At 35.2% G+C, this 16,155-nt stretch overlaps 1 protein-coding gene across 2 annotated transcripts in view; it reads right to left on the bottom strand.

The window, feature by feature from the left end:
• Positions 1 to 16,155, bottom strand: part of Arf79F (ADP-ribosylation factor 1) — a 230,157-nt gene that overhangs the window by 40,011 nt on the left and 173,991 nt on the right. For both annotated transcript variants that reach the window (XM_089595679.1, XM_089595678.1), the window contains exon 4: positions 9,247 to 9,372. In XM_089595679.1, the coding sequence (XP_089451805.1) occupies positions 9,247 to 9,372 (126 nt within the window). The remainder of the gene's footprint in view (positions 1 to 9,246; positions 9,373 to 16,155) is intronic.

Here is a 16,155-nt window from a genome sequence, read left to right as displayed (position 1 = left end):
TTTGTCTATATCTTTTGATTATAATTGCAAGCCTGTTAAAGACTGTGGTTATTTAATCTTGGAATTTTATCGCCTTTCTTTAAACATTTTTCTGCAAATATAAGTCTTTTGTTCATCTATTCATAAATCTGTGAATTAATACAAGTGGTACGAGTTTTTCTTCTGTAGTATTTGTCTTTTTATTTGAAATCTGTCGCCATTCGTCTCATATATAATTGTTTAAATTAAAATGACATTACTATTCAAATTTTTGATTTTTAAATTATATTTTTACCATCAAGTTTCTGTGGATGCATTATATTTACAACAAAATAAACGATTTAGTTTAATAATACTTTACTTACATTGCTCGTATGGAATGTATTGAATTCCATCTTTGCCATAATTAAAAAATCATTAACTGTAGTAAGGAGTAAAAGAAATATGAGTTTGCTTTAAAAATTTAAAGGTAACTTTATGTATAATGTCTCTTAGCTGCTCAACTTCAATGCGTTAGTATCTTAATTTTTCTATTAATATAACTTTACCGTAACCGATAAGCAATGTCTCTTTGAGCTTATGATACTGTGTTCATGTAACATAAAAAGTTCAAGTATACGTGTCACAGTTTATTTAGGTCTGTGTGTGTACTATTGTTTTAATTTTTATATCACCATTGCTTAAATCTCTTACTTACATACATACACGTATTGTAATTGCAAATTTTTCAACTCCTGATTTTTAGTTTTGTCTCCTTCTCTTAATTTTACCATGAGTTTTGTCATTGTTTTAGTATTTCCTAACAAACGACTAGAAAACCAAAAGCTTGTTAATGACATTGTTATAGTATCTTTATGCATGAAATTTTCTGTAAAACTCTGTTAGAATCCTAATTAGGTAAATTAGAAACACAATTCTACCAATGTCATAAGTTATAAGAAAAAGTACTCATTTTTTAATGGTTCAAGGTTAAATTATCATGTATATAACAAGTACATTTTTTCTTTACTTCAAATCTACTTTATTTAGGGAAACTTAGTAAAGGGGTTGAACGTACACTTTCAAGCTCTTGTATTAAGACTGTCCCGATGCCTCACACAATTATAATGCCTTCTTTATCAACTCTTGTTTCTTCTACCTAGATTCCTTTCATCCAAGAAATTCTGATGCAGTCAACTTATTCGGGAAAGTAAACTACTCCGAAAAGAAAATGAAAAGAGAGGGTTGCTACAATACCACGTAAATTGAAATTTATGATGCTATGATCCTCTGGCTCTTCTCTGAACGTTATCTCACGACTTGATTTCCAGCATAAGAACAACGCGCAACTCTACTCTACATTTCTCTCTCTCTCTCTCTCTTTCTCTGTCTGGTGTCTGAGGGTGTCTGGTGAGTAACTAGACGGTTGCTTCTGCGTTGCCCCTGCATGTGAGTTCTGTTTTCTGCTCTTTTGTGCCCTTAGGCGTGTTTTGTTCTAGGGCTGCTGCAAAAGAACTTACTGCAACTTCTCGTGGTAGTGTTATCTCCAAGGGGACGTTGCAGTTGAGCAACTCTTGGCCACAAATAGTCGAGCATAACCTGCAGCGGAGCTACAACAACACAACTGTCGTCTGCTGCCTGCTGTCTCGTATGTTGTCTCCAGCTATAAAAGCCTTAAGGTCTTAATAAAGCTTATTTTCAAAACTAAAAAAAAAGACTAACTCGTATGTTGTCTGCTAGTCTATCAACTCAATTTTGCTACAACATTTGGCTGCTTGCTCTGCTTGGCTTGTGTTGCCGAATGGCATATGAGCTATGTCAGCCCCCATCAACATTGATGCTTTCCAAGTGACTAAGTGAGCACCGCAATACCCTTCTTACATGGCTGGCCAGTGAAAGGGGTTCTGAATGCAAAAGATATTTTCGTGCTGCGATAAATTGTTTCTGCAATGCGTTCACTAAAATTGCGTGCACCTACAGCACACAAGCAGCCATCGCCTCGACTCGAACTCAATGCCTTGATGACATCAAGCAGGCATGCCAGCAACTGAATGCATGTTCTTTGTCTTCTGATAAATTTAAAGTAAAAACTTTTGAAGATATTGTAGGCGAGGAGCTGGTCACCGTGTGTTGCTTAACCCAGGCAAACCTATTCCTATTAAAAAATCTTCTCGTGTTGCTGTCGGCCCTATTGTTAATCGATCTAACGATTATGCCTCTGCACGAGAGACTAAACAGGCTTCAAAGTCAATTTCCGCTGCTTATCTTGGACTGCAGGTCAGGGGAGTGACCTTGGCTGCTGAGAAGTCAATAATCATTAAAGGTGATGGTCTCTAGAGTCCTGCTGACTGTTCTGAGCTAAAGGAAATAGGTCTTAAAGTGAATCCTTTAAAAACATCAGCCTCGCATTCTTATTAATGCCATTCCTGTGGAGTACACCAAGGAGGAATTACACAAGTACCTTACTGATGAGTGAATCTTGATGATGTGAAAATAATATATCTGTACCCGACACGTAACAAGAAGCATAGGTCTTTTATTGTCAAATTATCTGCTGAGTGCCGTAAAAAGTTGTTTAGTAGAGATACCATAATTCTCGGCAAGATACAATACAGCTTTAACGATCACATTTCTGTGCTTCAGTGCTACAACTGCCACAAGGTGGGACACATTGCATCTGACTGCAAGGATACAGTGACATGTAGATATTGTGTCAGTCATCATGTACCTTAGGACTGTACAACCAAGTTAACTGTATGTTGTGTCATCTGAAGGAACTCCAAAGCAACTAATTCATTACACTGTGCTTTTGAAAAGGCCAAGTGTCCAGTTCTCCGAGTTATCATGGAGCGCATATCAAGATCCACCGAGTATGGCGAATAAAGTTACAGTCAAGAAACTCCAAAGCCTTAATATTGCCTATGTCAATGTACAGTCACTCCATGCTTATTTCAACGATATTCGTTCAATCATATTTGAACGTAATATAACTATATTTAGCATCAGTAAAACATTCCTTAAGCCTACTGTGCCAAATCAACTGGTGTCCATACCTGGGTATAACTTGTTAAGACATGACCGAATTAGCATGGGCTGTGGTGGCATGGGCTTGTATCTACATGATTCACTGAAGTACAGGATGATGGGCATCTCTGACACCCCGCAAGTGTACAATAAACGCCCTGAAAACTTACTTGCAGAAACTAAAACCAGTGCTTGTGTCCTCTTGTGTACTGTAATCTATATTCCTCCCAAAGCTGGTTTTTGGGCTGATGTTGAATCTGCCATTGTAAATTGCAACTGTGCGTATGATCAATTATTGCTTATGGATGATTTTAATATCGAATGGGACTCCTCTGCTACCAGCTCTAACATACTTAGACAATCTCTAATGTCTCTGGGCTTGGAGAGAGTTACGTTTGGCCCCACCCACCACTGTGCTAGTTGTGACTGAAAAATTGATAACATCTGTCTAAGCGAAGCTCATGTAGTGACTTACTACGACCAGTTTTTGCCACCGTATATACATGATGTTATCCTGCTTAGCTTAATCGTATCACCTCTTCCAATACTGGCTAAAACTAAAGGATGTCATATTTATCGTCAACTACATGATGAAGATGTAACCAGGGATCTGAATGGTATCGACTGGAGGAGTTTGAGAGATGCTTACACGGTGGATGAAAAGGTAAATATCTTGACACGTGCACTAACTGATGTGCTCAATAATCACACATCTATCCGCATAACTAAAATTTAGTTAACCTGCTCCCTGGCTCACGGCAGACAACAGGCGACTTGTCAGAGAGCGCAATTTGGCTCGGCGTGACTACAGGCGTCACAAAAGTGAGGAGTCACACTTTAGGTATAAGAGACTTCGCAATACGGTGAAAGTTATAACTAGAAATGCAGTGGAGGAAAATCATCGCCATAAATTTCTCGAACGCAGGGCCACTGCGCAGACCTGGAACACCGTTAGATCTTTGGGCATTGTTAAACACAAGTAGTTTCCCATACAGCTTCCAGTTTCACCCACTGATCTCAATAAATTCTTTGTCGAGCTTCAAGTCCATGTGCCAACCCCTCTGCGATTACTACCTAGGATTTCTCTCAACGATCGCTTCCTCTTTAGACATGTTGAGCCCAGCAAAGTAGCTAAGGCATTGAATTCTGCGCACTCAAATGCAATCGGTTCTGATGGCTAGAACTTAAAGTTTCGTGAGGTACGCCTGTCAGTTATCTTGCTGATACTTACTCACATCTTCGATGTGTCATTGCAGTTAGGGATTTTTCCCAGAACCCGGAAGTATTCCATCATTGTGCCGATTTCCAAAAAAGAAAAATGCTATCGCTGCATGCTATTTTCGACCTATTAGCATATTATGTGCTGCTGCCAAGATTTTTGAATTCGTTGCTCTGAATCAGATATTGCAACACATTGAAAGTAAGAGAATCTTAGATCGATTTCAATCAGGTTTTAGGAAATTACATATATTGCATACTGCCCTTATTCGTATCGTGGATAACATCAGAAGGGTCATCAATGACAAGAAAGTCACTCTTCTAGTATCCATTGATCTAACACGTGCTTTTGACCTGGTAAATGTGGATTTGCTCGTGGAAAAGCTTGTAGCTATTGGTTTTTCCGATACAACTTCTACGTGGGTGAGATCATACTTTACGAATAGGACACAAACTGTACGTTCACCTAATGGTGAGCTGTTGCAGACCCTGTACAGAAGCTCTGGTGTCCCTCAGGGCAGCCTCCTGACTCCTATGCTATTCTCCTTGTTTGTAAATGATCTTTCAGCAATCCTGAGGGATTGCAACTACCATGTATATGCTAGTGATATATGTTTCTACATCCATAGCAGCCCCAGCGAAGCTAGGAACATCATTGCACGGGCAACTAATATCCTCACTAGCATTTCTGATTGGGCTTAGTTTAACGGCCTCATAGTGAATGAACGCAAGACTCAGACAATTTGGTTTGGTACTAGGGGACTAATTAATAGGCTGAAAATGTATGACACTCTGCCCAACATTTCATTAAGTGGCATTAGTATCGAACCCAGTGAATGACATAGTTGAAACATAGTACCTCAATTGCCAGAAATTGTTACTCTACACTAGCTCGGCTTGGACGTTTTGGTGACAGCCTACCTAGTGATACCTGCCTGTTACTGCTGTGTATCTCTACTGTACGGGATTTCTGCTGAGATAGAAACCAAAGTTTGCAGGTGCACGAACGCAGCCCTGCGTTTTGTAGACAGGCTGCGCAAGTCCGACCATATCACTCCAGTCTACAAAAAATATGACCTGATCTCTTTCCCTAGTAGAAGGCATTACATTATGCTGTGCCAGCTTGAGGGTGTGTTGTAGACTAGCGTTTTATCATATGTTGCTGAGCTTTTTAGTTCAAGTCAAGGCCTTTTAATGTTGCTGGCCTGCGAAGCTTTGATATGCTAGAACTGCAAGTAGTACGAGCTAACCTTGACGTCTTTAGGCATTTCTTTACCGTAGGGGCAGCTACGGAGTGGAACCGTTTATCCGCTTAGCTACGTGTACCACCAATCACTTGGAACAAGGATCGGCTCCACAAAGTCATCAAGGCACGACATAAACGTCTTAACCTTAGTTTTAAATTCTTCGGCCTTAGTTATCTTGAGACTTGGTTTTCATTGAACTTTTTTTTTTTTTTTATTGCTATTATTTGTATTTACTATTATCTTTTGTATTTCAAGTTGCATATGTCTGATACTAATATATTATGGTTTAAATAGTCTAAATAACATTATTCGTAAGAATGGCTGAGTTTCTATGGGAACTGCCTTAAATCACCCAGAGTCAGTTCCAACGCAAGTCCTGCATTCTGTACTGAGAGGAGTTCCTTAGGGTGAGCTGCTAATTATTGCATTGCTAATTTTGTCCCAATATTTACTAATATGAATAGCTTATTTTTGTGGGTATCGGCGTTTCTTTCCTAACTGCTACAAATAGTAAGTTTGGCTAAATCTGTGTCACTTGTTAAGATTCTTAAATTTTTGCGTAACCTAGTCAAAATTAAGGATTTAGAAGAAGCTTCGTTGAAATTTCATAACACTTTGAGTAGAAAAACGTCCTTACCTCATGATTCGCATGAGAATAATAACTGGTTGCAAAACATGGGACGGATAATTTTTTACGCCACAGCTTAAAATTTACGAAATTTATTTAAAAGATATATCTGGTTTGTTGATGGAACGCTTAATAGGCCTGCTATATTTTATCAGCTGTTCCCTATTATAGGTCTAGTATCACAAGTAAATGGTCGAATAACCAAAACTACTAACATACTGTTTGTATACTCGTTGGTTGAAAACAAAAAAGAAGTGGTGTATAATAAAATATTCGATGTGGTATTAGAGCATGCTTTAAAGTTTTCTATCGTTCAAATCTACAGTGAAAGTCATAACGGACAATGCACCTCATTTCTGTAAAGCCATTGGTTGGTTCGATAGAAATGACTATAATTGGTAATGTAACCAATAGTAAGGCTAGGGTGCCTCCATGTATCCGTATAAGCACAAGCTAATGTGCCTGTGCGTGGTGAGTGAGCATTAGCAGAGCAGCTGTCAACCTCTTCCTATTGTATATATTGCACTACCATACTTAGATATCCTTCCGAACTTCTAGCGTTTAAAAGAAGCTTTTCTTTTAAATAAAATTTTTCAGTTTATCATTAAACTACTTTTTCTGCTTGTTTAGTTGGACAACACTCTAAGGTAGTTAAGAGGTGGGTGCCCTCTAGCTTACACTCACTATTTGTTAAGTTTAACATTTTAACTTTCTAGGAGCACTTAATTTTTTTATTTGCACAGAATTTGATACCAATTCTTTGCTGAATTTTTTTCAACAGTTAAAAATTTTTGAACATGAAAATCACGTGTAATTTTTATGATTCTTACGCATAAAAAAAACATTTCATGAAGTTAAATTTTGAACACATTTTTAGGACGAATGCGCCAACATAAGGAGGAATGGAAACGTAAATCAGAAATGTAAATATTATGCAAAATCTAAAAAGTTGTCTTACTTTTTCATTACAATTCGAAATCCCAGAAAAAAATGCTTCTAAACAATCGCATCTAGAGGAACTTAAAAAAATTTGAGACACCTAAGATTGATTGCTCTCGAGAAATGAATTATTAATTTTCTTATACTCCACTCTTATAATAAAGATAGTTTTTTAAAGACAGCTTTTTTTTTTTAAATAAGTTTTTCGAATTCTTTTATAGTTATAGACACGATTTAAGAAAGGAGTACAATTCAAAAGACTATCTTTACTGTGCTGTCTGTTGTGGTTGCCTAGCAAACCCACCAACGGATTGATGAGTGTCGAAAAAGCAGCAAAAGTTTGAACGCATGTTTACGTTACTTGGATATAAATACAAAATAAATTTTCGAAAGGTAAAGATTTCGGTTTGCACTTGAACAACCATTGCCTAAAAAAGAGGCGAGAATAGGGACTCTGTACGTTATTTAATGCTTCTATACAGTGCAGCCATCCTTTATCTGGATTCTAAACGGATGAAAAAAAGAATCCATTTTTAATGATCACTTTTCAGTTGCCGTGTAGTTTTTTTACAGCAGTCACAACAATCACATTTTGTAATCTGTCTATTTTAATATGTATTAGCATTTATATCATAATTTTGCTTAAAACACAAAGTTAATTTGGAACATTGCTTTTCCACCTGTAATCAATATTAGTAACATTGCGGTTCCTTGACATTTTTATCTTACCACGCTGCATCCACAGGGTCAGGCCTTGCTGCTTCTGTCTATGTATAATGTCTTTCTTTCATTCCCCAGTGTTTAACGTACGGGTTTCAAGATGTCTTTTAAACATAACTTAATTAATTCTTTAATAAGAAGTCCGTAAATTTCTTTACCACCATGCTAGCATGTATGTTTCTAGCCTTTCCTTTTTTACAATGAGCACTTTACCTTTCTGGCCTCAAATTCTGTGAAATCAACGACTTCAGCCGTGGTAGCCCTTTGCTTGTAAATAGCTTTGTTTGCTGTGCGTTTTGAAAATACATCCCATTTGAGTCGTCGCCTGAATCTTCTCTTCATTAACATTCTTTAACCCCTTGATCTGCGTGAATTTTATCTCACTTATCCCCTGCTCTATCATAAACTAAGTTGGTATCCTTTACTTTCAGAGTCACATCTTTGTTTGTGTTTTCTATTCGAATTTTTTTTCATTTGAATTTTAATAGCTTATTTATATTTTTTCAGACAAGCAATGTTTTTTAATTGATAGCGTTCCTCAAAAGTATCTAATTATTACCTTAATGTCTAATACAGAATATTATTAATATTAAATAACACATAAATTTTTGTCTTAAAAAAAGTTATGTGCACATAACTTTAACATATGTATTTAGCTAATGATATTGAATAACTAACACCGATAACAATTTAATGTATTAAAAAATTGTACTCCAATTTTACGAATAATTTTACAGTTTTCCAATTTTGTACGTATTCTGACACGTATTCTGATTTAAGCAGTCAGAAAATACATTATGCATCATAATGATAGTGTTTCAAGTAAGATATCGATAGTACGAGAAAAAAATATACTTAAAAAGATTTCAACGTGCACAGAGAACCGCAGATAGCACAATAACTATTTGTATATTCAGACACGCTAAATTAAAATGGGATGGTAGAGTTTGTGCAGTATGTGCCCAGCTTCACAAAAATGGAGAAGTTAGCACATCACTTAAGATCAGTTCTCGTCTGGGCCAGAGCAATTACTATAATAACTCTGTAGTCACTTACTGCTATCACTGGCATTTATGTATTTATGTGGTAATGTTAATGATGATAACAACACGTAGCTATCTACAGTTTTTGAAAGATACTAGAGCATTCAAAAAACACTGTAACTGACTAATGTTGTATATACCCACATAAGCAGCCATAGAAAAAAAAACTGACATTAAATTTATCAAAATTGCATTTTAACTACGTACTTTTCCACTGAAATTGTTTCCAATTTTAGGTTTGATACTTTTTCGTATTTTAATTTATAGAAAAATAATTTTCTTGCGTAACGGCCTTATCTCTTTTACTTAAGGTCATTTTGTGTGAGCATAGGAGTTTAGTAAAAAAAAGTTCGAACGAGAAAAGAGATTACATCAGAAGGAGACTAATATCTTCTGTTTAAAGAAGAAGGTAAAAAGGGTATTTGTAAAATAAATTAGTTAGTTATCAAAAAATTTGAAAATACATTACCTGTTTATTAGCAAATATAAGCAGCACAGCATCTCGCAGTTCGTCCTCGGCTAGCATTCTCATAAGTTCTTCCCTTGCTTCACCAATACGTTCTCTATCATTGCTATCCACAACAAATATCAAACCCTTAAAAAAAAAAAAAGATTGAAATTAAAAAAAAAAAAAAAATGTTGGTATATCTGCTTTACAAAATAGAGTGGTAAACTTATAATAAATTTTTATTAATACAGCAAATTATTTTTGCAGAACTTTTTACTAACCATTATCGACTACAAGTTTAGATTATTGTAAATTAATAATGATTTTTTAGAAAGAAGTTATTTATGCCACATCCTACAAGGGAATTAACTAGAAAAAATTTAAGGCCTAACGCAAAACCGAGGCTATCTCATGCAACTGTGAAAGAAAAAAGAGACTGGTTGAATAGTGCATGAAGAAGGGCGGATGGATAGTCGAAGAAAAGCTGGGGCGTAAGGAGAGGGAAATAGGCCAGTTCGTTACAAACTGCGAAGTTCGTGCATACATTTTACTGGACACTACTCGAGTGTTTCGAAATGATAGTGTATAACTTTTCTTCTCCGCATGTGGGCTAACAACGCAACTGAAAGTTCATCACAAATATTAAAGTATTGTATTAGAATCACTAGAACTATAGTATGTAGGTACATAGTAGGCAGCACTTAAATGTTGTGAAAACTGCTAAATATGTATATATAAATACTTTCTATTATACCCCCACCAAAAGACAATGTTTCTTCCCTGATTTCAAAGACGAAAGCGCAATATTCTACCCAGATAAAAACTAGAATTTTCTGCTCATAGGAAAGTATTTTGCTACAATCTTGGAGGTTATGTTGTGCTCTTACCTCTGAAATCGGAAAAAAGTCATATTTCGATAGAGGTAGGTAAAAAACCGTATTCACTACATGAGCCGAAGGCAAAGGAGGCCAGCACCTGGAAGGAAAAATTTCGTCCCTTGTGGCGTAGTATACTATATATAGATACGTGTTTCTTAGATTTTTATTTTTTTCTCCTAAATGAAGTGCATTCACTTGCTACAAATGTTTTGTATTAGTTATTATTTCCAGTACAATAGCAAGATTTTTTGTATGTTGTACAAATACAGTTTTGATAAAAGTTTATTTGCAAAATACTGCACATAAAATATTTAAATACTTTTTTACATACTAACTCTTTTTCTCATCCTACATATTTTTTTTTTTTTCTCAAAGCATTGACATTGCTACAAAACACTTGTTTAATGCTGCGTTACAAATGATAAAAAAAAACTCTGTAACAGAAATAATGCATAATATTCATAATAAAAAATTGTATCACAAAAAATGAAAAACTTCACGCCTGCATAGGCACAAAAATAATTATGTGTTTGTATGTAATTAAACTACAATTGTGCTACTTATAAGAGCTTTAGAGTCGATTGCGGGCTGTAAGCTGTGAACCATGTATAAAACATGTAAGTAGCTGCAGTTTATATTGTGAAACACAGGTACATGTTTATAAGTATATAAAATATAATATATACCATAGAACACAAAATACACACAAACAAGCTATACGCCTAAGTGTAAATTGTACACTGGCCAAACGTTCATTTGTTCAGCAAAAATTCTAAAATACGCTAGTCAGAAAGGTTATGTTACACAACCAACCAATAGTAATTATATTTTTACATTTTCTACGGAGCAAATGAATATTTAGCCATTGTACGTACATACATGTACATCTTTACGTATGTACATGCATGCTAGTTGTTTTTACGAGGACTAGCACCACTAAATTTTTTCCATTATCAATTAGATTATAAAATCTGAATCCTTCAGTCTTATAAGGGCGGTGATATTATAAGTGTGCATGTTAATCGTACAGAAGTACTACGTGTTAATAATGTATGTGTTTAAAAGGTATCACAAAATTGGCAAAATGTAACTATTATGTTTATTGGCTAAATGAAGGTATCAATGCTAAGGTTCACAACTACTTGTAACTGAGTAGATGTGTCAACATAACTGTAGTTTTTCACTTTCATATACTGTTATAAATTATCTAAGCTCAAACTTTATTATTTTAATTAAAATGAGTCATACGCCACTTATCTTTTTTTGCTTATTCTGTGTCATAATTTTTCATGTCTTCGATAACTAGTGTTATTTTTCTACATAGTTTTTTCAATGAATGAGGTTCGAAGCTATATGTAATACAATTTTTTTGCATTGTTTTATATTTTGTTGTAGGATCATTTTTAATTTTATATGTTATTTCACTGCATGTGCTTCAGGAACTGTGTTTGTGCAACAAGTCTTGGTACAAAAAAAACTTTTTTTTCGTTAATTTCTATTAAAGACCATAACCACTCTTAGTTTTTTAAAAAAAACCCATTAAAGATTATTAAGATTGCACAATATGTGTTTTATTTCGTATGATTTCTTGTATTAAGTAAGCAGTAAGTCAGAAAACACTTATCATAAAAAAGGTGTTACATCAAAAAAAGACCATCTCATAATTGTGAGTTCCGATAATTTCAGAAAAAAATCTTTAAATTCAAGCAAACTTATACTTAGCATAAAAAGTATTATAGTTCATGTTTTTCAAGCTCCATTTTTATAATTAATTGTTTTTCCGTAATTGGCCAAAATTAGGTCCCCAAAATTTGTGTATTATTTAACTAAAATTATTTACGACTTTTTGAAGTACAAAATGTAACTGAACCAATAGAAATATAATTTATAACTCATACTTGTTTCTGCGAGTGATTTTAAGTCAATATGTTATGAGCAGCAAATAAGTTCATTACATTTAGATTTACTCTTCAAACTTGAAAGAGTAAAACCCCCTATCTCTCTCTTTCTCGCGCGCCCACACACACACATATGCACACACAAAAGGTTATTAACAATCTATTGCACACGCATACGAATTTTGTGAATTTTTTAAGCCGTAAAAGGGCATCAGGCTTGAAAAATACAAAGTTTTTTGTAAATATGTATCAAAGCAAGTACGAAAAAAATGGAAAAAAAAATTTATAAAATTGTCCTTTTCCCTAATTTTTTGACCATAGCACTTTACATATAAGAATAAATAGAATCCCTTTAATGACATAAAAACACTGATGTATAAATATTATTATGTAAAATTGTATCTACATTTTTTTTATACCTCAACTTATACATATCAACAGTTCAGTAGGAGAACAACCTACCTCAATAACGAATTTAAAAAACGTTATATCTGGAATTGATATTAAAAAATGTCTTACCTCCAATTAATTATAAAATTATTATATTTAAAAATAATATAAAATAATGTCTCATCTCAAATCTGTACTTAAAAAGTCGCGGGAACTGTTTTGCGTGCATTTGTAGACCCATTTACATGCGTTTAACACTGTTTTTTTTAACTGCAAAAATAACTTGTCAATCCCTCTAAAAATTAAGCATAATCCCAGTATAATGGTATTAAGTCATACGAAAGAAAGTGCACGAATTCTACCAACCATTTACTCATGAATCCCATTTTTATGTGACTCTTCCTTAAGATTACGTGTTAAATTAAAGTTTTTTCAACATTAAATATCTAGAAAACGGTGTTGTAAAACGGTGTCGAACTTAACATGTGACTTTCTAACATGATTACGAATATCCTGTAAAAATTTCCGGAAGATTCTACCCAAAACACTATGGGCCTTGAAGATCCTTCAAAGTATTTTTATCTTCGCTTTCGATTATCCATTTCACATCTGAAACTTTTTTCATCTTTTGGCTTTTGAACTATATTCCACTTTTTATTTTTAGTAAAATTTTTAATGTTAACATGCATGGCTTCTTGCGATTTTTGGCTTTCTTTTGAACTTGGTGCTACGATAGATTTGGTATATTCGTGTTAATACAATTAACGTATATTACATGTGTAAATGAATTACCATATATTTTAATAAAATTTTTTTTCTGATTTTCTAGAATAAAATTCTTGCCATTCATTTTTAATCGCAATTTTTTTTTATTTTCATTTATCATCTTATTTTTCTTACCACTAGTTTTATAATTTTTGTTTTTAACACTTTCGTTTTTTTTATAATCAAATTCATTTCTGCTCGATTGATCACACTCTGTTTCTAATTTATGTCTCAAGCAAATAATCTTAATTTTATCTTCTATTACTTGAGCGGGTCTAGATAGTATTCCTGTATTTGTAACTAGCACTCTATAACCATAAGCATTATAACCAACAAATAATTCTAATTCGGCTCCATCGTCCCGTTTTTTTTTAACTTCTGGTTAACGTACAAACACCCTACCTTCATAAATTTTTAATTGTTTTACGTTAGGCTTAATACCATAAAATATTTGAAATGGTGTTTTAATTTTAATTATGATTCGTATTGTTTAGTTGTTTAAATAAGTTATTTTTCTCATTATTTTGGGCCTTAATTTTATATTCATATTTACTTTTTTCATTAAACATTTACCCATATCCATTGCCGTCTGTTGCATCTTTCTGCGATACCATTCAGTTCATGTACATGAGGTAGGCATGGCAATAGCTCGATACTTTTAAATTGAATAAAGTTAAGAATTTCATTGCTTAAGAACTCTTTTCCATTGTCACATTGATGCCTTTTAACCCTTTTTTTACATTTATTTTCTACTCAATTTACATTATTAATTAAGCATCCCTCTGTGTCTTACTTATTTTTTCTACAATAAGTTTTTACTCATTTCCTGTATTCATTAGTGAATGTTAGTCAATGTTTTTGTCTATTCTCACCAATCGTATTATGTGGCTTATTTAAAAAAATAAATAACAATTAAAATTTTTGTGGCCTTTTTCTTACAGTTTTCAAAATGTTTGTTTGTCATTTGACTTCCAATATAATTTGCGCATTTTATTTGAATATTCTCTAATTTGTCTAGTACACCAACAATTTTTTTATTTTCCATTACTTTATTTAAATATTAGAAATTATAATGCTCTGTTATTTGTTAGGAAATTTATCATTGTTTAATTTTGTATCGTTATTTCTATTGGTATAATGAACATGTTTCTTATTTAAGTTATTTAAATTAATTTTTTATAGTATAATCTATTTTCAAGTTGTGCAGCCGCTGTAAATTTATTATTCGATTGTATTTATATTTTTGCTGTACTATCGTTTGCTACAAGTTTGCTAACTTTCACGATTTTTGACATACTTAAGATATTTTTCTTAGTTTTTCATACATAAAATCATTATTATTTAAATCAATATATGGCTTATGCTAATAGTTATCAAAACAAAATTTTAATTTTTCTATTTTTGTAGCCCTTAAATTTTCTCCGTCTGGTAAATTTTTTTTTAACAGTGTCTTTCAATTTAAACAATCAATACATAATTTATTTGTGTTTTCAGTATAATTTTTACTACAACCTTTTTATAAACAACTCGGCAAAATGGTCCGATATAATGAGGGCTTTAAGGCAGAAGAATGTACCGGATTACCTTAGAAAGATACTGGATAGCTATCTCCAGGATCGTGTGCTCTGGTACGACACGAAGGCTGGACCAAGAGGGAGGCGCCTGACGTCGGGAGTCGCACAGGGCTCCGACCTTGGCCCTGACTTATGGAACCTGGTCTATGATGAACTTCTGCGCCTTGAAATGCCTCCAGGGCTCAAGCTGACGGGTTTTGCTGATGACATAGCACTGCACGTCACAGCGAGATCCTGAGAGGAGGCTGAGCGCAAAATTTGATGGGCGGTGCGATAGTGTCAGGGTGGCTGTGGAATCACGGTTTTGTACTTGCGATACAAAACAAGGTCGTCCTTACCAGGCAAAGGTGGTTCGGGAGGGACTTTCGCCTGAACGTTACGGGTGTCGTAATCTGCGCAAGCCCGGTTGTGCGCTACCCGGGGGTGTGGGTCGACTCACGGCTCACCTTCTGGGAGCACATCAAGAGAGCAGCCGACAAAGCCGCCAAGGTTGCAGGCGCGCTAACACGGTTAATGCCGAACGTTGGGGGCCCGCGAGAGGCCAAAAGCCGGCTTCTGGCGTCGGTCTCCAACTCGATACTGCTGTACGGCGCGGAAGTATGGACGGATGCGGTTGCGAGAGACGGGACGTCCAAGAGCGCCTCATTTCGGTACGGCGCATCAAATCTCTAAGGATCGCTTCCGCCTACCACACGGTTTTCTCTGCTGCTGTTATAGTGATAGCTCGAACGAATCCCGTCGTGTTGCTTGCACTGGAGCGGCGAAGGAAATTCCTGGGCTCCGGTGACGAAAATGATGGCAACAGGCGGAAGGAAATGTTGACGATGTGGCAACAGGATTGGGATCAGGCTAGTGTGGATAGATGGACGCACCAGTTTATCCCGGACCTGCGACCATGGATGAGGAGACAGCACGGAGAGGTGAATAATTACCTCACTCAGTTCCTCTCTGGGCATGGTCAGTTCGATGCCTATATCCATCGCGTGGCGGTGAAAGCATCCCCCACATGTGCTTACTACCCCTTACTACCCCGCGGTGGATGATACTGTCGAACACACGTTTTTCCTGTGCGAGAGATAGCGCCGTGAGCGCCAGCAACTGGTGGACAAGCTCGGCGTAGCACCCACTCCCGAAAACATCATCTTTGAGATGCTTCGCACCGAAGAGAGATGGAGGGCGGTGCACAGTGGTCCCAAACGCTGAAAAAATTATCAAAATTCGTGCTTCACACGAATTTTCAATCAATTTCATCAATTTTGGGCTTATTTTACTCCTAAGGCCATAACCTTCAAGAATCCGTTTCCCTCCGTCCTGTGACGACTTTGTATATGTATGATTTTTATGTATATATATAGCGAATTTCGATAGTCACATTACTGTGTATACATAAAAACGTTGTTAAAATCAACCAATTTGTACCAAACT

This window comes from Copidosoma floridanum, unplaced genomic scaffold (assembly GCF_036245765.1).
Source record: "Copidosoma floridanum isolate Cflo_tuat_1 unplaced genomic scaffold, Cflo_Japanese_pri ptg000027l, whole genome shotgun sequence".
In the NCBI taxonomy this organism is placed as follows: domain Eukaryota; kingdom Metazoa; phylum Arthropoda; class Insecta; order Hymenoptera; family Encyrtidae; genus Copidosoma; species Copidosoma floridanum.
The sequence above is the reverse complement of the archived record's forward strand: the minus strand, read 5'-3'. Positions and strand labels throughout refer to the sequence as shown.